The 23,107-nt window shown below is 46.1% G+C and overlaps 1 protein-coding gene across 2 annotated transcripts in view; it reads left to right on the forward strand.

The window, feature by feature from the left end:
• RBCK1 (RANBP2-type and C3HC4-type zinc finger containing 1) overlaps positions 1–23,107 on the forward strand; it is a 159,395-nt gene that overhangs the window by 124,373 nt on the left and 11,915 nt on the right. For both annotated transcript variants that reach the window (XM_086932718.1, XM_086932719.1), the window contains exons 8-11: positions 14,585–14,745; positions 18,212–18,323; positions 20,177–20,356; positions 22,411–22,509. In XM_086932718.1, the coding sequence (XP_086788844.1) occupies positions 14,585–14,745; positions 18,212–18,323; positions 20,177–20,356; positions 22,411–22,509 (552 nt within the window). The remainder of the gene's footprint in view (positions 1–14,584; positions 14,746–18,211; positions 18,324–20,176; positions 20,357–22,410; positions 22,510–23,107) is intronic.

Below are 23,107 nucleotides of genomic sequence, written 5' to 3' on the forward strand. Positions count from 1 at the left end.
TATAGAGTGGAAGACTCTATGGGCCCGATGTTGGTGCCCTAATACCGGTCGGAAACGGCTAAATTCGGCCGTTTCCGACCGGTATTATGCTTTTGAGATGTAGGGCATGCATTTACAGAATCGGTATTTTACCGATTCTGTATTTACCGATTCGGTAAAATTACCGAATCGGTAAATACAGACTCGGTAAAATACCGATTCTGTAAATGCAGATGTAGCTGGCACATGTCAGAGTGCCACAGGGCTTTCAGAATAGGGGCCCGATGTAGGTACTAAGGGCCCGATGTAGGTAAATCTAATTTACCACTTCTAAAATACCAAATCATACCGATTCGGTATTTAAGAAGTGGTAAATTAGAGGGGGGAAATGTAGGTAATTCTGATTCGGTAAATACCGAATCTGTAAGATTCGGTATTTACCGATTCTGTAAATACCAAATCAGTATCCCCCATTGATTCCTATGGGGCTTGAAGCCCATAGGAATCAATGTGGAATACCGAATCGGTATATACCGATTCGGTAATTACCTATTCTTGCAAGGGTGCTGGGGGTGTCACTTTGACACCCTCTAGCACCCCAATTACAGGCTTGTGTGCTATGTGGCACACATACATGCTCTAAGGGCATGTCTGTGTGTCACATGGCACAGTTGTGCATGCACAGATGTGCATGCACACCTGGATTCGGTATTTTACCACCCAATTGGATTGGGTGGTAAAATACCGACTCCTGAAGGCCTGTGGCACTCTTCAGAGTGTCACCTACATCTCTATTTACCGATTCTGTACATTTACCGATTCGGTATTTTACCGAATCGGTAAATGTACAGAATCGGTAAAATTACCGAATCTGTACTTATGTAGCCCCCTACATAAGAAAACCGTAATACCGGTCGGAAACGGCCGAATTCGGCCGTTTCCGACCGGTATTAGGGCTCCTACATCGGGCCCCAAATACCGGTCGGAAACGGCCGATTTCGTCCGTTTCCGACCGGTATTTGGCCTACTGAGATGTAGGGGACCTTTTTTTGTCCGATTCGGTATTTTACCGATTCGGTAGAATTACCGAATCGCAAAAATACCGAATCGGTAATTTTACCGATTTTTTTTTTTTTTTTTTTTTTAATTTGGGATGTAGGTTGGACTACTTTCAGTCCCACAGGCCCTTCAGATTCGGTATTTTAACACCCAATCCAATTGGGTGTTAAAATACCGAATCCAGGTGTGCATGCACATGTGTGCATGCACACCTATGCCATGTGACAGACAGACATGCCCTTATGGCATGTCTGTGTGCCACATCGCTCACATGCCTGTTTTGGGGGTGCTAGAGGGTGTCAAAGTGACACCCCCTGCACCCTTGCACAAATCGGTAATTACCGAATCGGTAATTACCGATTCGGTAATGACCATTGATTCCTATGGGCTTCAAGGCCCATAGGAAGCAATGGGGGATACCGAATCTGAAATACCTACATCCCCCCCCCCTCTAATTTACCACTTCATAAATACCGATTCGGTATGATTCGGTATTTATGAAGTGGTAAATGTAGATTTACCTACATCGGGCCCTATGTGTCTTGGAATTGACCACAATCCACAAAGTACCTCCAATCCACACCATATAGTGGCACCACCTGAGCACCAAACATCACTCACCACCACCATTTTGCATCAGCGCACCACCTAAGCATCTCGTCAGTCTGCCCTCGGAATCTGGCATCTATTGATTCTCCCCTAGTGTCCGTCCGCTGCTTGTGTTCTAATTAAATTACTTTTTTTCAACCTCCACTCCCCCGGTATTTATGTCCCTCTCCCCCATAATATTTTTTTTTATAACAAGCATGAGAACAGGCAGGAAGAATTTGCCAGCAGTAAAAGTACAAGAAAACTAGAAGACATTTTTTATGTTAAAATCTTTTTTTAATCAGGTTCTTCAGTTGTATTTAATGTAGTCTTGGTTTGTATAAAGGTAACAAAAATGCTTAACACTTTTAATTATAACTTTTCAACATGACGCACAGCAGCCACAACGGCTTACAACGTAGCCAAAAGTTCTGGCTAAACACATAAGGTCCCAAAGGCGAGACCTATTGGCTATGCTAATACTTGTTACAAAATGTTAGCTGACCCTCCCTTCATGAGAATATGAGCATTTTGACTTCTTTATTTGTCAGTTATTTTCCTTTTCAGCCTAAGCCGTCTAGTGTGGTAACGAATTGCTAACAAAATTGTGTTTGGACCAATTGGGTTAATTTACAGATGTGTGTATAATGTATCACTTTGTGGGTACATGTCCATGTCTATGATGTTAAAATGTGGTTCTCCAAAATAAAATGTGACTTTGATTGTAATATGAGATGTAGATAGTATTTTTTAAATTTCTTAAATTCTCTGTCCTTGTGCACTGCCTATTGTTGTTACAATGGTTGGTAAATAAAATGCTTCTTCAACCCAGTAGGAGTGCTGATGAAGCAAAAACTCAAACAAATTTTATAAACATTTTGGGCCCGATTCAGTAATCCGAGACAAAATCCTAACTTTACGACTTTCGGTATTTACAAAAGGCATTTAGGAGTTGTAAAATTAGGCTTCCTAACTTTACTACTCCTAAGCTGAGACGAAATCCTAAATTTACGACTTTCGGTATTCACAAAAATTTAGGAGTAGTAAGTTAGGATTCCTAACTTTACTTCTCCCAAATACCATTTGTGAATACCAAACGTCATAAAGTTAGGATTTTATATCAGTTTAGGAGTAGTAAAGTTAGGAATCCTAACTTTACTACTCCAAATGCCTTTTGTGAATACCGAACGTCGTAAAGTTAGGATTTTGGCTCTGATTACTTTCGTGAGTCTAGCCCTTTGTTGTTGTTTCAGGATCTCTATGTTGAGTTAACTTTGAGTCACTTGCTGCTAATACTTTACATTGTAGAATATTAATCACATCACATGTAAATAGCACTTTTTCTTCTTGGAATTCTATCTGTTCAAATGTTCACCCTTGCTTTCCTTGGAAATTGCTCTTTCACTCGAGTTTGTATGTGAATCAATTTTTGCCTTTTGTTTTCATGATTTCTGTTGGTGTGCATATGTGTATATTAAATTATACACTTTGTTGCTTGCATAAATGATTGCTTCGCAGTACAATTTTCCAATCTTCTTTCTTCATTTTCTTTAATAAATGACCTTTTTCTAAAACTCATGTAATTCAGAATGCTTACTAATTATGTTCTTCAAATTGACATTGTAAATTAGTCTTTTTATGTGCAATATCAAAACCCCAGTTATTAACGTATTTGAACAACTGATCAGAAGAGGGACTTGTCAGATCCAGTGAACATTTGTAATATTTATTAACATATAGTATAATCCCTAGGTTATTTTACACAACAAAGGATTAAATGAGATCCTTAATCTGCAATGTATACACTTATTTCTGATGAATTTCTCCCCTCAATATATTCCCCAAGCACCAGAATCAAAAAAGAATTTTTTCCACAGCAGTGCTTCCACACGCCGCAAGGTGGCGTCGTGGCTCCACAGTGATTCCACACCACCCGGAAGTGACGGAGCAGAGCCACATGTAAGCGCCATTCCTGCACACTGGAATACATTTTTTTCCGCACCGTTTAATGCAGGTCTGTGGCTCCGCTCCCGTTATTTTTGGTAGACTTCAAAAACAAACTGTCAGTGTGCTACGGAACAATGCCCCTACCAAAAAATACAGGTTTCAAGCCATGCAGGAAGCTGATATTGGTCATGGACCGAGATGAGGTGTCTGGGTTCGTGAAACGACAACATTTTATAATTAGTGTGCCCTCGTTAGGGTGACCAGAATTTTAAAGCCACAAACCGGGTCATTTCACAAAAACAAAAGAAGGACTGCAATTTTACTTCAAGTGTGAGAGCGCTCATCGACAGAGATTTACAGAACAGGCAGTAAGAACATACATAAAATGAAATTGTTAAGCCCAGTAGCTTGCCTGTTTATTAAATTGCTTTCTTGAAACAACTGCTAACTATCCCTGCTTTGTAAAACATAAAAAACACCTCCCACCGTTTTCAGGCGACCCTCTCTAAAACCGGGGACATGAGCTAAATTTCTTGATATTTGCTGGGACAGCTGGTTAAAAACATGGACCGTCCTGGCAAAACAGGGACGCCTGGTCACCCTACCCCTCGTGCACATGGAAAGCAATCTGAAACCCGTATGCAAAGCCGCATGTATCCTAACATAAGAAGTCGAGGCTTTTGCGTAGGTCTTGCTTATGCTCAAAGTTGCAGCCCAGTCCAGAGGCCGCACGTGCGACCATTCAACTTCATGCTCAAACTTGTCCAGTAAGTTGAAGTCCAACTTCAAAATGGAAGCATAATTAAATGAAGCAGGTGTTGGCCCGATCCTACTACACTAACTCCAAAGAAAAGGCACAACAAGGGTGTCACGATGTAAGTCGCACACCTTTGAGGTCTTCATGGGAGCGTGGTTGTTATTCTCACTAAAAACTGGGAAATATTTTGGGTTATTCCGCGGTCACCCTGTTGTAAAATGGAGCATCTCCAGTGGACGCTCCATGGAAAAAGTACAAGTCCGCCCTTAAAACATATAATGACATGGTAGCAAGGATGACCAAAGCTACACAGAGAACTTTAATCCCACCAAAAGACAAGCACACTGACAGGGAAATAAAAGCTCTTGTTGCCAAACAAAGGCAAATGCCCTGGTCCGTCATTTATATCCTCTGCGAGGATAGTATTCACATTCTGTAATATTGTGCTCATTAAACACCCCGCCTTTTATAGTTCCTGGTTGTACATGGTGTGTGGCTAACACAATTGCCTTCAAATGACACAGTGTACAACTACAACACAGTCACAGAGACACTGGGACAGAGCGATACTGACACAAGCAGGTACACATGTTTGGAACAAATGATATGCATACTAAATAGAGGGACATTAATTTACACTCTACACAGGGCACCAGTAACAGGGACCAGACCCTGCCCTTTTTTAAATCTACCTGAATGGTCTTCTTATACTTTTCTTCCATTGCCCACTGTTCCACCTTTTCCCTCCTCCATTCTACCTCTTCATTTATTACTTCTTATTCTACCCTCTCTTTCTACCCCTTCCATACCATTTCCTCTGTGACCTTCCCCTCCACTTCCCTTTGCCCTTTCTCTCCTCCATGGAGCCCACAGCAGAAAACAAGTATAGCTGCCGACAATGGTGTGAATGACCAGCCCAAAAAGACAACATACTCTGTATCATGATCCATAAAACACCAATCAGATCTTGACTCTAGTCACCAAAATTGCAGACATTTTTTAAATAAAGGAAATTACACTACTGTTCTTGGTACAAAGTCCCACTCATCATCTGCAAGCACCAGAAGGCTGCAGGGGACAGGGACTCGCACATTATGACAGGAAAGCCCTGACAACGAATCGCTCACTAAAATTGATGGACTTGGAAGTAACAGCCCATTGTGAAGACAACCAATGCATATGCCCATTCAGAACCCTGTAGTCAACGTACAGGGAAAACCATACTAGAAAGAGGTAAGCATTCTGCATCATATAATCAAATAACTAACCTGAGTAAGCACAGGGAGGAAGATTAGCCATCTCTCATTCAGAGTACCTCCAATTGGGAAAAGCCACAAGCATTAATCAGGTGCCATACTAATGACAGGACAAGGGGAGACAGGTTATTGGAGAGATCGGCGACAAACTCATGTTTGCCAATCAGAACAGATACCCCACTGATCAGACTTAGTCGCAAGTCCTGACACTCCATTTCAGAGCCTCAGTCACTGAGAATACCCAAAAGTAGTGAACAACAGTTTGCAGTAGGGCAAGGGCGGAACACGGCCATTGTTAATTGGCAGGTGAGACGACCAAAAACGTTTTTGGTGGAGCCCATACCTTTACAAAGACATATTTTCATGCTAAGAACAAAGGCCTCGTACAAGGGTTAAGGTAACGGTCTCAAGAACCGACCCCCTTTCAGACCACCCATCTTTGGGAAAACTCATAATCCGTAAACAGCCTTCCTGCCTAGACAATCTGATAAAGACATCTAGCCGCAGAATCCCTACCTTAAAATTTCCCAGGCATCAGGCTGGGTCCAGAAGACTTTTGCTCGAGCAATACCCTTGCGCGCAGATATGTGGCGTCGTTAGTCTTCACATGGCATTGTCTGCGTCGTCCGTACCATAATTGACATCCGCGTCACCTATGTAGGCGCCACCTCGCCATGCTGACGTCCGTTCTTTTCTTTCTGCGTCAGTGATTTTTGGTGTGTAGGTTTTTCCTCAATGTTGAAGAAGAATTCTGGTTTCAAACCGTGCGTCGCCTGCCATAGCGCCATGACAGCGACGCATCCACACTTAATTTATCTCTGGTGCCTGGAGCGCGACCACAACTCTAAGTCATGCTCTGACTGTCGGACTATAGCTGTGAAGGCTTTGAGGGAGCGGTCCCTAAAGCTGCTTGCAGCCCGGTGTTCAGCTCCACACTGATCGCCCCGGAAGTCTCACTCCCGGTCCCAGTCGACAGGACGGTCTGGGCACTGCTCTGGGAGTCATAAGTCCTCGCCCTCTTTCTTAAAATCGTCGAGTCGGTCAGGTAAGAGGTATAAGAAACACAAGAATTCCAAGCATGCTTCAGCTTCTCCCCATCCATCGGCCGACGTGACGAAGGAGTCTCAATGCTCTAGGCCTCTTTCTGTGGAGCCTGCGCCTGGGTCAGCTCCGTGCTTCCCTACCTTTCCAGGAGACAGAGCGACCCCCGCCCCACTTAAAGAATTCTGTGATGCCATGTGCCTCATATTTGGGCGACCTTTTCCTTCAGGCACGCCTTCAGGCTCCGGAGGCTCAGAGTGGGCTCCATTGGGTTCGGCGCTGGCAGCTCCAGCACCCCTAATGAATCCAGTGGTGGATTCGGACCCGCACCGATCGGACCTTTCCCCGGCGCCAGGTTCCGTGCCAAGACTTCCAATGCCGCTTCCAATCCTATCCCCCGCAACCTGGAGCTGGATCTGCGCTTACGAATGCAGATTCCAATGCTGATGGTACCCTTGGTTCCTAGGTTGGTTCTTCAGCCTTTTTTTGAGGGACTAAGAATGAAGGAAGATTGGGAGGGGTCGTTGGACCCTTTACAAGACCAGCCTTAGCACTAAATGGACTGGTCTGAGGAATTCGGTGATGCCCGTGGACTGGATACCTCTCCAGATTTTGGGCTGCTTTCTTGCCCTACCGTGGCTACGTAGGAGGGCACTTCTTATGCTATGGCAGTGAGAAGGGCAGCAGAGGCCCTGGACTTTCAGCTCCCTTTGGTGGAAATCAAGACGGACATCTTGACCGAGGTCCTGCAGCCGAGTGTTTCCTCCTCGGACCCCCCTCCCCCGCCTTTCAGCAAGGCCTTGACTAATGTATTTCTAGGAACCTGGTCCAAGCCCTGCACAGAGGCCCCTGTGATTAGAACAGTCACCTGCCGCCAAAGCCCTACACTAGGCGCCCCAAAATCCTCACCAACTACCCTACTCCAAGAGCTTGGTGGTCCAAGCCTCTACCTTACAAGGTGCGTTCCCTTCTGCACTCCCGGACACGGATTCCAAGAGGGTGGATAATTGGGGCAAGATATTTTTTTTTCTTTCACCAGCCTTGCATTGCGTTCAGTGAACACTGCATGCCTATTGGGCCATTACGCCCACTCCTTGTGGGAATCGGTTGTGCAAGTGCTGCCACAGGCCCCGGAGAAGGCCCGGGCCGTTCTCTCCCAAGCATTATCAGATGGGAAAAATGCAGGAAAGTTGACCATTCATAGTGGGTTGGCACCACCGACTCGCTGGGAAGAGTGATGTCATTGACGGTGGGTGTTTGACGCCACGCCTGGCTGAGAACTTCTGGCTTGTCTGGGGATGTACAGGCTTCCCTCATATGCGTGCCCTGTGATGGCCCTCATCTCCTCGGAGACCAGGCAGACATGGCCCTGGAGCACTTTAAAGACTCGTGGGCTATGGCTAAGTCCTTGGGCTTCTCGGTCCCCACCTGTCCCCGTCTGCTTTTCACCCCTTTTTTGGCCATGGAAGGGGCTTTTAGCTGCTCCAGCCATATCCCAGCCACAAGACCGCAAAAGTTCAGCAACCTCTGCGTGTACTCTGCAAGGAGTATACCCTACCCTGTGGAAGATCTATGCTTTGTGAGAATGTGCCCTTAGTGTTTCAATGTCATCTGCTCCAGGGTAAGGTATCTTTCAAGTGAAATCGGAGCTCTATGGAACTGTGTTACTTCCTGTGGAGTTCTTGAGGCAGTCTAGACCTTCTCAACGTACGTGCCCACTAGGCATCGATACCGACTCAACATTATTTTTCTCTTTATGTCAACACTAGCAGCCCGTCCCGACATTGTCCGGGCATAAAAACAGAATGTCTTGAATGGTTCGAGTAGGTAATAATAATGTATTTTAAAACCATAACACACTCCAGCCGCGAACGTGTTTGTCCGCTGTAGCCTACGCCACTGCAATATGTTCCTTAACATGCTCCAGCCACGAACGTGTTTGTCTGCTGTAGCCGACGCCACTGCAATAAGCGAACTGTGTCCGCTCCATCCGCGAACGTGTTTGTCCGCTGTAGCCGACGCCACTGCAATATGCGAACGTGTGTGTTCGCTCCATCCCCGAATGTGTTTGTCCGCTCCAGCCTACGCCACTTAGACGCACAACATCGCGTCAATGCCCAACGCCCACAACAATGGTAAAGAACACGCCCTCTCATATTGGAACGCTAGTCCCACACAGAACGCTTCTCGCAAGCGGTATAATTCTGCATGCTTTTGCCGAATGCTGCGCCCATCGCTTTACAGCACAACGCACACGCCCACAACGGACTACTTTGCACAAAACGTTCTTTTCCCCTTCTAATGTATATGTTGGGCTGCTGTATAGCCTATGTCCATCTGCTGATACTGTGTTTTGCAATGCTGTATTGGGTGTCCCGATTGGCGCTGTAGTTCCTGAGCTTACCCACCTCAAAGGTTTGGGCGCTCTCTTTTTAGGTTTCGCCTAGCGGAAGCTGCGCTCTGCGCAGCTTTTCCGCGCAGGCGAAATCCTGTTGAGAACCGTAGGGTGCTTTGGTTCGGCCCTCGTCCTTGATTGGCTGGCTCCGTAAACGGAGCCTTGCCATTGGACGAGGGGCCTGTCCGTCAATGCCGGACCAGACACGGGGGCGTTCCCGACATTCTTTGGCTTTTGCCGACGTCACGCGATGCCGGGAACGCCCCCGTGTCTGGTCCGGCATTGCCGGCACCCTCCCGCTTGTTTCTTGGTGTCCGCCGCGTCTCTCCTCCCCCTTTCCCGCCCCCTCCCGCTTCTTTCCTCATGGCCGCCTTCCTCCTTCCCCGCCCCCGGAGCCCGGACACAGACTGAGCGCGGCGGCTGCACTCCACCCGGACCCGGCTCCTGGCCGGCGGCTGCACTCCACCCGGACCCGTCCAGCAGGTAAGAACGGCACCCCGGGAGACTGCTAAGCTTATTACTCGAGCTAGAAAGTTGAAATGCTGCTTACGCTACTGTCAAAGGGTGTACAGAGGAAAAAAGTTGTTTTCATTCAGTTATCCCATTGGCCTATACAAAGTCAGCTTTCGCAAAAGTACGAAGGATGGGAGGGAGTTCGACATTCAATTAATCCTGTTGAGAACCGTAGGGTGCTTTGGTTCGGCCCTCGTCCTTGATTGGCTGGCTCCGTAAACGGAGCCTTGCCATTGGACGAGGGGCCTGTCCGTCAATGCCGGACCAGACACGGGGGCGTTCCCGACATTCTTTGGCTTTTGCCGACGTCACGCGATGCCGGGAACGCCCCCGTGTCTGGTCCGGCATTGCCGGCACCCTCCCGCTTGTTTCTTGGTGTCCGCCGCGTCTCTCCTCCCCCTTTCCCGCCCCCTCCCGCTTCTTTCCTCATGGCCGCCTTCCTCCTTCCCCGCCCCCGGAGCCCGGACACAGACTGAGCGCGGCGGCTGCACTCCACCCGGACCCGGCTCCTGGCCGGCGGCTGCACTCCACCCGGACCCGTCCAGCAGGTAAGAACGGCACCCCGGGAGACTGCTAAGCTTATTACTCGAGCTAGAAAGTTGAAATGCTGCTTACGCTACTGTCAAAGGGTGTACAGAGGAAAAAAGTTGTTTTCATTCAGTTATCCCATTGGCCTATACAAAGTCAGCTTTCGCAAAAGTACGAAGGATGGGAGGGAGTTCGACATTCAATTCAATCAACGGGAAGGGATTATTAATACAATTCGTGACATGACTGGGGTCTAAGATTTTGATTGAGTGGAAAAATACGTAGTACAATTTTTGTTTAGGTCTCACTGTGGCTAAAAACAAAACCCATGGGGTATACGGCGTCGCAAGAAACCGGATAGAAACAGGTCATGAGATGCCAAAGGCAGTTAAACGGGCTGAAACAAGGCGCTCACGTTCCCCGATATTTATTCTGAGAAAAATACATGTTGCTTGTGAAGGGCTATTACAGGACCGAGCACCTCCCACCCTCCCGCTTGTTTCTTGGTGTCCGCCGCGTCTCTCCTCCCCCTTTCCCGCCCCCTCCCGCTTCTTTCCTCATGGCCGCCTTCCTCCTTCCCCGCCCCCGGAGCCCGGACACAGACTGAGCGCGGCGGCTGCACTCCACCCGGACCCGGCTCCTGGCCGGCGGCTGCACTCCACCCGGACCCGTCCAGCAGGTAAGAACGGCACCCCGGGAGACTGCTAAGCTTATTACTCGAGCTAGAAAGTTGAAATGCTGCTTACGCTACTGTCAAAGGGTGTACAGAGGAAAAAAGTTGTTTTCATTCAGTTATCCCATTGGCCTATACAAAGTCAGCTTTCGCAAAAGTACGAAGGATGGGAGGGAGTTCGACATTCAATTCAATCAACGGGAAGGGATTATTAATACAATTCGTGACATGACTGGGGTCTAAGATTTTGATTGAGTGGAAAAATACGTAGTACAATTTTTGTTTAGGTCTCACTGTGGCTAAAAACAAAACCCATGGGGTATACGGCGTCGCAAGAAACCGGATAGAAACAGGTCATGAGATGCCAAAGGCAGTTAAACGGGCTGAAACAAGGCGCTCACGTTCCCCGATATTTATTCTGAGAAAAATACATGTTGCTTGTGAAGGGCTATTACAGGACCGAGCACCTCCCATCGTGACTCAATGACCCGTCAACAAAGTGCTGAGTCACTCCTCTCAGCTGATCCGTGAACTAAGTGCTGAGTCACCCCTCTCAGGTGACCGTCAATAAAGTCCCGAGCCTTTCAGCATGACTCGTGAAAAGTTTCATAATAGACCTAGGGACACTGTGTTAGGCAGAAAATGGCAGAGGCAAGCCAGGAAAAACTGGCACCGGAGCGGAAAAGACAGCCTGCCCGATTACAAAACACATACAAAATGTGACTGGTGAGCGAGGTTCACATTTCGGGCCAATAGGTGGGAGTGTGAAGCTATGGTACAATCGACTCTAAGCACAGGTATCCGCAGGTGAAGCCAAATCTCGTCCAGCCATGAGGCCATTGCTGATCTGTGAAATTTTAGGTCGGCCTCACAAAATATTGCAAGGAGACGAATTATTTTGGGTCATGCCACGGATGGAAGCATAGGGAAGAACGGTAACGCTCTAGTTTGTAGACTGAGAAGAGAATGTGGCAGATTAGATGACTGTATACATGTAATAGCAACAGTAAGTGTTACATGCTGTCATGGTCAAGGGTGAAGGAGTAACAGCAACAGGGCGCGGTGATGCCTTTAGGATGAATAATGAAGTGTGTTGTGACTTGAATTCTCAATGCATTCTTTCCCTTGGTTACCTGTTCCCTGCTGTTCTGCCAGTATGATTGTGTTGTGTGTGGAATGTTGGAATGCTTGATGAGGTAGTGGAATGCTGGGGTGCCTGGTGTTGTTGAGAGAGAGACAGAGTGTGTGGGCTGAGCGACAAGGATTGCTCCTGTTGCGTATGTGTGTGAGGGGCTCTTGCGTGTGTGTGTGGGGGGCTCTTGCGTGTGTGTGTGGGGGGCTCTTGCGTGTGTGTGTGTGGGGGGCTCTTGTGTGGTGTGTGTGGGGGGCTCTTGTGTGGTGTGTGTGGGGGGCTCTTGTGTGGTGTGTGTGGGGGGCTCTTGTGTGGTGTGTGTGGGGGGCTCTTGTGTGGTGTGTGGGGGGGGCTCTTGTGTGTGTGTGTGGGGGGCTCTTGTGTGGTGTGTGTGGGGGGCTCTTGTGTGGGTGTGTGTATTGGCATTGTAAATGAGAATGCCATTTATTTATCTGTTTTCAAAACCAACACATAAATAAAAAGTTTGCCATTTAGAATGCCAATGGCTCAAACTTTTCCGAAGGCGAAACCATTGCATTGTAAATGCTTGTTAATATTAGTATGCAAGAGGATGTAAGTAATGAGAGTCTCTCTGAATGACCCCACGTGTATCAACATCGTGGTCCAACAAATAATGAGTTGGATGCTTTTTTAAAGGAAGTGGGCATTCATATTGTGAATGTCAGAAGGAAACACTTGCATAAAGCAGGACCTTCTCCCCATGCATTTTATCTACTGTAAGAGGCACAGCAGTGAAGAAATGACTGCAGTGGCAATTTGAACATATGAGAACATTTTTCAAGTGAGCTTAAAGAAAAACACTTCCTTACTAAACTAAGACTTCAAAATAAAGACAAAGTCAATTGGTACAGATCGAAGCAAATATAATACTTCTTAAAACTATTTTGTAGCGTAAAAATAGGTGGAGGGTCCAATGCCTAATCTTACAGGATGCTCGCACCACAGAGGGAAGACAGTGAACTGAAACACTGTTGCATTGTGCGACTCCACTCTCATTTATCTAAACCGTATGCAAGTCCTTTACTGAGTTTTCAAAAAGAAAGATGTGTTTTAAAGCAGTCTGGTTTTTGTATATAGGAATAATAATCGTTTTTTGGAAAGATGTTTCAGTTTTTAAAAAAATTTTTTAAGGGTTCCTTGATCCAGTATATAGGTAGACTTATGTTTATGAATTTTAAGAAAGATCATGTGATGGAGAAAATAGTCTACATCGAGATTACACCCGGACTGATCAATTGGTCAGAAATGAGTACTAAAACAACCAAAAACCCAAATTTAAAAAACAGAATGACAATCTATGTTCGCACACCAAAAATCATATGATTTAAAAAATCCCCCTCTGAGCTGACGCAGATTCCACCAGTAACCTATAATTAAACTCGCCCCGGGTCTACCGCAGATTCCTCCTTTGAACTAGCATGGTTCTACTCCTTACCAGTCACAGGAGCTAACCCTGAGCTGCTATGGGTTGGATCCATGAACAACCACCGAAGCCACTCCAAATCGACTACAGTTGTCACACCTGACTGTGACAGAGTCTTCCCTTTCATTACTACAAACCTGACTTTATGATACAGTGTCTACCCCTAGTCCATCCACTACAGAACCTGCCCTTAATCTAAACAAGCATTTGCATTGCAATAGGTCTCGCATTTACGCGAGTTTGAGCTTGTGACATTGTAAAGCACAATGCCTTTTATTTATGTTTTGGTTTTTAAAGCATAAATAAAAGAAATTGTCATTCACAATGCCAATAGCTTAAACTCTCGCAAATGCGAGACCTATTGCATTCCGAATGCTTGTTTGTAAAAGCACCCCATGTAGCGCTATCACTTTAATGTCGGACACACCCCTTTCTTTAGACAACGCGCATCTAAAGTAAGAAGCGCAGCCGGCATTAAAGCAAAAGCACAGTATGGGGCGCTTTGACAAAAAAAACCATTTGTTTAAGTTGACAAACAAATGTATATTTTTGGTTGTTGTAAAAGCGCCCCATGCCGCGCTTTGACTTAAATGGTGGCCAAGTCCCTTTCTTTAGACACGGCTCGTCTAAAGAAAGGTGTGTGGCCGCCATTAAAGTGAAAGTGCGTTATGGAGGGCTTTAAAAAAAAAAAAGCATTTCTTAAGAAGCATAGCGTGTGCAGAAGTGCCGTGCTGTGCAGGGAGCATTTTTCAAAGAAAAAGCACAGCGTCCATGATCGAGCGCCGTACTGTCATAAAAACAGTGTGGGTTAGGGAGAGCCTGTCGTGCCTGCAACAACAGCTAGATTAAGGATATTATAGAAAATGTTGCTTATAGACAGTAGATAAAGCAGACCGTCTAACAACACAAGTGAAAAGTCAGTCGTCATGGGTAGTTACAAATGCAGACATGGCAGTACTAAGGTTGCACTACTAAGCCTATTTATAAATCAAAAGCAACGATTTAGAAAGGACAGTAACAGGAGCCAAATAAATAGATGGGCAGAAAATAGGTGAAGCTTCAAGACCATACCTGAATACAGCATGCCTCGCAGAGCAGCGCATGCGCTGCCCAGGCTCGACCTAAAAACTGAGGTCTGTTCCTTTACTGCTGCAGAATCCAAGTTATAATAGCAACAACATGAAGCCGGTAGTAAATGTAATGTCATTTAGTACTGTCAAATGAAACAGTCATCTCCTTAGTGAGACTAACAGTGCACATCGTCTCTTCTAGGAAAAGGAGATACGGAGGCAACTGAACTACGAGCGCCTGCTGCAGCTGGATGGACAGAGCCTCGTGCCAACTGATGAGGCTGTCGACTGCCCTGTCTGCTACACAACCCTGGAGCCAGGAGAAGGCGTGACTCTTCGGGAGTGCCTACACTGCTTCTGCAAGTAAGATCTTGAAATATGGTCGACTGAATACTTGATCTAAGTATCCAAAACGGTATACTCACTATGCAGTTAAAATTACAGCCTTGAAGGAGTTCACTGAATATGACTGCAATAGTGACTATTTCCCAGGCTAGGTTTTCCATTCGTACGGAGAACAAGAACGCATTCTTATGTCCATACCTCATACAGATGCAGAAAATATATTTGAGGGACACTTTGGCAGAGTATTGGTAGTTATTTTACATCATAAGGAATTCATAACACTGAAAGGGACATTGCTTGCTTATTCATCATACATATCCTATCTGTAAATCTTTGAGATATCTTTTTTGTGTTTTGGGGACAGGAGGCCTTATTAAGTTGATCACCTCAATCTTTGTCATCACCGCGTTCCTGGCTTAAACCCTCAAATCATACTATCTGGGGTATTAGTCTACTCAATCTAACTCAATGTACTCAGACTAAGATTAAACTAAGACTAAGATTAAAGCACCCAGAACATGTAGGTGTATTCTTTCACAGATACAAGGGGCTAACAACACCATCAGAAAGGGTTCAACTACTAATAATCTTTATATGCCGCAAGGCTGAAACATCCCTGAAAGCTCAGTCAATAATGGACTGACAAGTGTATAAGTTTTGTCACTAGCCTTGGTTCCACTGACACTGGTGAGACTGGATATTATACAATAATCTTTGAGAATGGCATCCTCTTGGAGGAGTGTACCCTTCCCTGAGGAGGATCTATGCATTGTATTGCTCCTTAGTGTTACAGTGGAACCTGCTCCTGGTTAAGGTATCCTTCAAGTGCAGTTGGAGATCTATGGACCTCCGTTATCCAGGGCACGAGTCCTAAAAAGAGAAGTGGGGGGATGCTGCCACCGGAAGTGACGTCACGACAGGAAGTGACGTCACGAAAGGTGCGCTCCGATCTCCTCCCAAAGAGGCCAAAGAGTGAAGTCCAGCTGTTTGGCAGGGGGGACGGCGTCCACCCGGTGAAATAAGTTGGGGACGCCGTCCACCCACGTGGTACCCCGACTCGAGCCCTGCCGTTATCTCCTGCCGAGGTCTTGAGGAGGTCTAGATGGCATGAGAAGGCATGAGGTTGCCACATGTGTGATGATGTGAAGTGACATGGCCACACTAACTCCAATTGAAATGGCCGAGTGCTCCCCTTAAGCACTTACCTGTCTGAGCATGGGAGGTCTGGCAGTCAAGGTTTAGTCCAGGAGATGGAGGTTCTCGGAAATTCACAATGCAGGGTACCTATAGGAAATAGGTCAATCATTTAACTGTCCGGTCAGTGGTTCACATTCCAAGAAAGGAAAAGCTTCAGTATCAGGTTAGCAAATAGAACCCTTTGAACTATGATGTACAACACCCAGAAGTGCTTCATATTTTCCTGGACAGAGACCGACCACATACTTGTCTGTAGTTCTTACACACTAAAAATACAGCTAATATTGAGGCCCAAGGCTAGTATTATTGTATGGGAGGATGTTCTGGTCTGCTAGGGACTTCTCAGACATGTTCCGTGCTCGGGACACAGTCAGTGGGGTGGAGGTGGGAGAATGATGGATCCGGGGTTACATGTTTTGTAGCCCTCTGTGTCAGTAGCAGTGATTTCAAGTTTGCAGAATTTAAAGATTGTAAACAGACCAAAGCCCACAGAACCAAGTCCGTTAAACCCACCATCCAGAACAAAGCTTGGACCACCCTTCACATAATTTTTTAGATACTACTCAGACTGTTCTCTTTAGTATGGGTGAGATCTTGTGTCTAGTCACTGGTGTACAAAGTTCAGTAGCCCACTGAACTGTTGTTGTGTCAGATTGACTTGCTAGTGTCTCCCGAAGCAAAGCAGCTAGAAAGTTGATCCTATTGTTTCAGACGTAAGGCGACCTCCTCCATCTCCTAGGATTGGACTCCATTCCAGGGTTCCTTAGTCCAGGCTTCCCCAGACATCACATGGTGATAGAGCAGGTACACAGAAGCACTCCAGAGGACCTGTAGGTCTGGAGAAGATGCACGTTCACTCTTCATGGTTGTAAAGACAGTGATGCAGCTCCTTGACCCTAATGTCATGCTTCTCCTTGACTCCTGGTGGGCGACCTCGTGGCTCCTGGGAAGTCTGTGTTTTGTGATATTCCCCACACAGGTTTCTCCAGTCAGCTAGGTCTAGGCTTTCTCCTGGAAGGTGCAATCCAACTCCTTGTCAAAGGCAGGCAGGTCTGTCTTCTCTCCACAAGAGCAGCAGCAGGGTGACTCTGGAGAACAAGCTTTATAGGACATGGATCCATTCCAGGAGAAGTGGGGCAATCAACTTAGTGCATAGATCCTCCTCAGGAATGAGTGGAATATTTGAAGCAAGAACTGGCTGAGAAGTCCAATACTTCGCCTCTTTCCTGGTGGCCAAATAAGGTCCATCAGATTAGGACCAAGTGCGTGTGAACTGAATAATTGGTGGCCATCGTCTTTCGAAATGTTTATAAAATCGTGAAGTACTGGCCTTTCCACCCCCAATATATTTCACAAACTTGAAAAGGCACAGAGTATAAATTAACGTTGCTTCTGCATGCATGGTCAGATGGATTCATGATGGCAGGAACCTAAAAGCCACAATTCCCCTGGGCAGTGTTCTGCCTGGATTGTGTGGTTTACGCTTACTCCATTACAAGATGGAGGTGAGCTCACACGTGATTTGAGGTTAAAGACAAAGCATTCACGATGCTGCATCTCCCAACAGAGAGGATATTGTTATCGTTTGCATGTGTACAGTGTGCAGTCTGCCATTAGCACACAATCACATCGCCTTCTGGTAGTCTGGAGTATGACTTAACAAATGTTTTCATCTCGGATTTCTGGTTCAGTTTTTTGTAGTTGTGCGGTCGGTGTAATGTGTATGTCAGTTGTAAAGAGTTATAGGTTAGATTAAGATTTGTACACAGGACAATGTGGTGCAGAAGTGGGTGGCCAAGCTCAGATGCAGGACGGTTTGTGAATTTCTTACCTGTTCTTACCTGTTTGAAGTGGGCTTGACTCTCTCAGATGAACTGTCTTGCTGTAATGTGTGATAGTCAAGTAGCCAGCTCTAATGACTTTTCTTTGCTCTCCTTCTACATTTCCCATAGGCCTTTTCAGTCTGTCATGCTGTTGCTTACTTTGAAACAGTCCACTGTAATACTGAAGCAGTGTGTCAGCTGGTTTGATCATCTTTACTCATCCAACTCCCAGTCACTGTCTGCAGGCATTCCTCCACCTCTGTGGTTTTGGTGCTACTTCCTCTCTTGTTTTCTTTCTCCCTTCCTTTGCATCCAGCGCACACACACACAGCCACTCTGCCAGCAAGCTATCCCTGTGGTGGCCTCTCCTCTTATCCTGAAGAAATTGAATCTGGAATCTACATTGGATGAATATGGAATCTACATTGGATCCCCACCCTTTCCCCTTCTCTCTTCCTCTCCAGGGACTGCCTGAAAGGGACTGTACTTAACAGCCTCGAGCCTGAGGTCCTCTGCCCTTACATGGATGATAACTACTCCTGCACTGGGAAGCTGCTGGAACGCGAAATCAAAGCGGTATAGTCTTGTTCTCAGAAGCAGCGCATATCATGGCGGCCTCTGCTTTCTACTGCCACCCCTAGTGAAAGTTGTGTTAATCAAAGTTTATTGTTAGTCTCATGCTAGCAAAGATATTTCAATTGGGCGACCTTCGGCTCTATGTCAGAGAGATTCTATGTTTCGAATTTGGAGTGTGATCCTGTGGTGGTTCAAATTGGTTTAAGTGAAGTGAATCAAAACTAGAATTTAAAAAATACGCTGGTTAGTAAACCAAAAGGTCAGAGTCAGGAAGCTTAGTCCAGGTCACACCGAGCTACATTACCCTGGTTTGAAAAAACAATGAAACTCAATGTTTGGCCTGCCTAGATCTTCCATTGGCCTGCCTGCAGAGTAAAGTAATTCAAGAACACAAGGGGGTCTCATGCTCCATGATGAGTGGGGGAGAAGAACAGCAAGACAACAATTGCCTGAAACCACAGCAGTTGCCTTCTCTTTGCATGACAAGAGGACGAGGTTAGTGACTGTTACTTGTCTAGATACATACTTACCCAAAGAGGCTGGAGGTAGCTTAAAGATACAAAGAGGTGGTTTTAAATTGGTGACATCACTCTAAATAAGGGCTAGTGCTTGACACCTAGACCCCGAGTGATACCCAAAGACGGAGCACCCTGCGAGTCCACACATGGCATCATCCAGAGAGATCTAGCAGAAAAAAGCCATTTTATATCATCTTTCCCAGAAACCCCAGAGTCTCTTGGCATGTGACCTCAAAGTAGGATGTAGCCGCATCCGCGACTGGTGTGAACTTGCTGTATTTCACCATCCCCTCCAAGGCCTCCTTACTGTTTGCAAGCCAAGTACCCTGACTGGATTAGCGATGGGCTCAGCATCTACAGTCAAGAGTGTATCTCAGAACGATGATGATACACCCTTAGAGGTGTTGGCCACCAAGCCCCTGCAAGCTTTAAAGCACATATAATATCCTTCCGATAAAGTGCAGAGCTCCCTTAGAAGAGAGTTGCCTCCGTGGCACTCGATCAGGTTCGAGTGCTCCCCCTGCTGAGCTTCTGCTCGGTGACTTGCGCTCACTCCCTTGAGAAATAGTTCAAAGTTTTCTCTGGGAGAGGGACATCTATCTATTTCTATAAGGTAGAAATGATCCTTTGCAGGTCCTTATGTTGGGAAGTCAACCGCGGAATGCTATCGTAGGGTAAAAAGTGCACACTCCTCAGTGTGAGTGAACCATCAAATCTAATGCCTTAGTGTCCCTTATTTCAATGCTCTGTTGCAATGTTGTCCTACTTGCTCTTCTCCATTATTCATGCATTTTGGGGCTCCAAAGTGCATATTTAACTGAAAGAGCAAAGTTCTGTTCTGTTGTGTTTTTGGTGGCCATTCTGCTATTCCCATGAACAGGAGCTAGTTACAAGGCTATACTAAAGGGTGACTGTGTCCGATACAAGTGCCAGTAACACAACAGGTGGCAGCGCAACACTCCATGGTATACGTTAGAAGCTCAATCTTGTTTTGGGAGGTCTCTGCACCTATTCTGAGGGTTCAGTATGGGGCTTTCTTGTAACTAGTGAGGGTGCAGTATTGTAATTGAGGTGCTACTTTGATGTGTGGGTTTGTTTGAGCATCAGTACATGGCACTCAAAGGGCCAGGAGTTCTGTCTTTCTTCTCTGTTCAGAGGACACGCTGAAAGTATTTGAGGCCTGTTATTTAGAGCTGATTGTCAGTGATTGTGGTACCTTGTCACTGTCCTTTGTCTTCTTTGGGCACTTGGTGCTAATCTTCAGTAGCTGGTTTGTAGCACAAAGGATCTATTTGGCACTTTTAGGGTTCTAATGCCACTTTGTTGTCATGGCAGCTTCTCAGCCCTGCAGAATACCAGCGCTTCCTTGATATTGGCGTATCCTTAGCAGAAACGCGCAGTATGAACAGCTATCACTGCAAGACCACCGACTGCCGCGGCTGGTGCATCTATGAAGACGACGTCAACGAGTTCTTGTGCCCTCTCTGTGAGCTCACCAACTGCCTACTCTGCAAGGTAAGGCATCCCCAGCCTACTTACTATTACCACCCTCCTAGACTACTAGAACCCCTCCACTTCACCCATCCTCCCCCACAGCTATGGACACATTGCTCCTCGCATCGGTCGTCGTCACAGTCTGCCCCTGCACTTTCACACATTATACCAGCGTCCCATCACACCTTCTCACTGATGACTACTTCACCATCTCTGTAGGCCCCTAAACTGGTCCTGTAGTCTTCTTCCTATCACCTCTCCTCCTTACCCTTCCACCTTGTTGACTCCTCATTATGCCGCTTTGATGGTTGCCCCACCCACCTAGCTCCTTCTACAGCACAAGCTTTAGGAAGTTTGACTTGCAAATATTCTGTAGACATTGTGCACAAAACCGCCCTGCCATTTTTTCTTAATTCCCTTAGAGGTTGATGAAAAGGTTAGTGACCCTCCTTTCATAATCCAGTAGATGATGAAAAAGAGAGGGCAACTTTGTGCTGAGGACCATAAAGAAAAGTGCTTTGCAGAGCTTGGCTGTGACAGGCCATATCTTCCTGGTACTTTTCATGTGATGCAAAATGTAGACTTTCTAGAGTATCCTGGTTGCTAACATACCCAAATGATTCATTGTGGACAGTGGACAGGTTGTATTATGTCTTTTGACTGTCCTGGTCCGCTACCCAGATGTCTCCTTCCATACACTTGGCATTCTCTTGATGAAAGATATGGACATTGGAAGTGCTGCCCAGTAGCGCAACCTATAGAAATTACTTTACCCTGTGGATCATGACAGACAGCTGGTACTGCTGGCTGTTGTGGTGGGGAGGGGGCCACTAAAGAATAGTAAGAACGAGGTAAATGTCATAATCAAAGTGACATTTAGAAACAAATCAATGCACAGCCTAGGAAGCGATCAGTGGTTAGTATGTAGAGACATTACAGAAGCCTCAGCTGGAATCGTAATAGCTCTTGCCGTTTTTCCTGTAAGTGGCAGAAACTCCCTGAGCATCCTTCAGGTTCACTTACAAAATGAAAGTAAAAATGTGCAACACAAACGGAAAGCAAATCCATTTATGTATGGAGTGGTGGGTATCCTCTAGCTGGGATCCCCCGCATTGCATGCCAACAATCACCTCCCCTCTCCAACGCCGACCATGCTCTTGCTCACCAAAGTCACCAAAGCCTCCTTATCTTACCTCCGTCCCTAGTTCTAGGTCCTCCTCGTCAGTGCCCTTCGTTCACCAGCATCGTATTCCCAGCTGACAACTCAGACTCACTAATGTGAAGAAACCATGTCATCCTATCTTCTAAAGCCATGAGAGTAACCGCCTGCACCTGACAATAGGGTCACAAGTCTCCACCAATCCCGAAGCTGCAGTGTGACTGAAGAAACCATTAAAGGTTTGTTTAAGATCCACCGGCGCCAACAGTCAAGGTACCAGCCACAAGCACCAGAGTCTGTGTACCAGTCCCCAGGGTCTCCGTCAACGTACAAGTTGCAAAGTCCATAATCTGCACCAACCATAAATTCCATGTACTGCACCTCCCTCCGCATTTGCGGTCTGATCCAGTTAGTAGGCCCATGATATCCACCAAGTACCAGGTCCACGGCTGGACCAGCTGTGAAGGCGATGGATTGTACCTGTCACCAGACCCACAGTCTGCACCAGTCACTAGGCCAAAAGTCTGGCCAAATTTACCAAGGTGATGGTTCGTACCAGAAACAACTGGCATTTGTGCTTAGGTTAGCAAAATGGAAAGTGGAGTTGGTTCGTTGGGCGGGGTATGAGAGTGCAGCGTTGTATTGCGATACGAGGAAAGGAAGAGGATCAATTGAAAAAGTTTGTCCATGGGATCTTTTAATCGGATCCTCTTAAAGATTTAGAAAAGAGTCCTCATTCTGGGGAAGAAAATGGTTAAAAATGTAGTTTTCAAAATAAATTTGTTGTATACATACAGTAATGGGGACTGGGCTTAAGGGAGAGTGATGGTAAGTTGTTCAGTATTGTTATGCATGTCTTATAAATGCGAATAAAAATGTATTTACAAAAAAAACCCTAGCATTTGTATTTTAATAGGCAATTCATACAAACATGAACTGTAAGGAGTATCAGGATGATTTGAAGCTGAGGGCAGAGAATGATGAAGCTGCCAAGAAAACAACCGAGGCCCTGGCGGTAAGTCCTTGATTTCCTTCAGTCGGTCAATGTCGCAGAGACGTACCAACAGCACCTATGGGTGGCGACACAGAGATTACTGAGACTCGGACCTTCTGCTAGACATGCGGCCTGAGAACGTCTTAAGAACATTTTGCTGGTCCGATGAGTTGGAGATGACTCTCAACAGCGAGGATGGTCTTTGATCCATATCCATCGTGAGTCAGGTTCAGTGGCCTCCTGGGAAGAGGTTCCAGTTGGTGAGTCTGGATGGTACCAGAATAAGTATGAAGTTGGCAGCAAGTTGAGCTTCTGAGACAATTCCCTTTACAAATGTAAGGGGAGACAGTCAAATCATGCTATCCACAGAAACCACGCCTTAAAGGGGCAGATTTTAGTTCTTGCCTGAGCTAGTGGTGAAGTAGCTGTGTCTGCTGTGGCAAATATTGTTTTTTCCACAGCAAGAGACTCTACCCTGTAAGAGTTCCTTCTCATTGGTATTTGCATGTTAACCTTTCTTGGCCGATGAGTGCTGTTTTTCTACAATCCATATACATTGTAGCTTTGTAGTGTGATAATAATATTCTCTGATGTGGAAGGGTTAGGTACTAGCGCAAAC

The sequence above is a fragment of the Lissotriton vulgaris genome, chromosome 7, assembly GCF_964263255.1.
Source record: "Lissotriton vulgaris chromosome 7, aLisVul1.2, whole genome shotgun sequence".
Lineage (NCBI taxonomy): Eukaryota > Metazoa > Chordata > Amphibia > Caudata > Salamandridae > Lissotriton > Lissotriton vulgaris.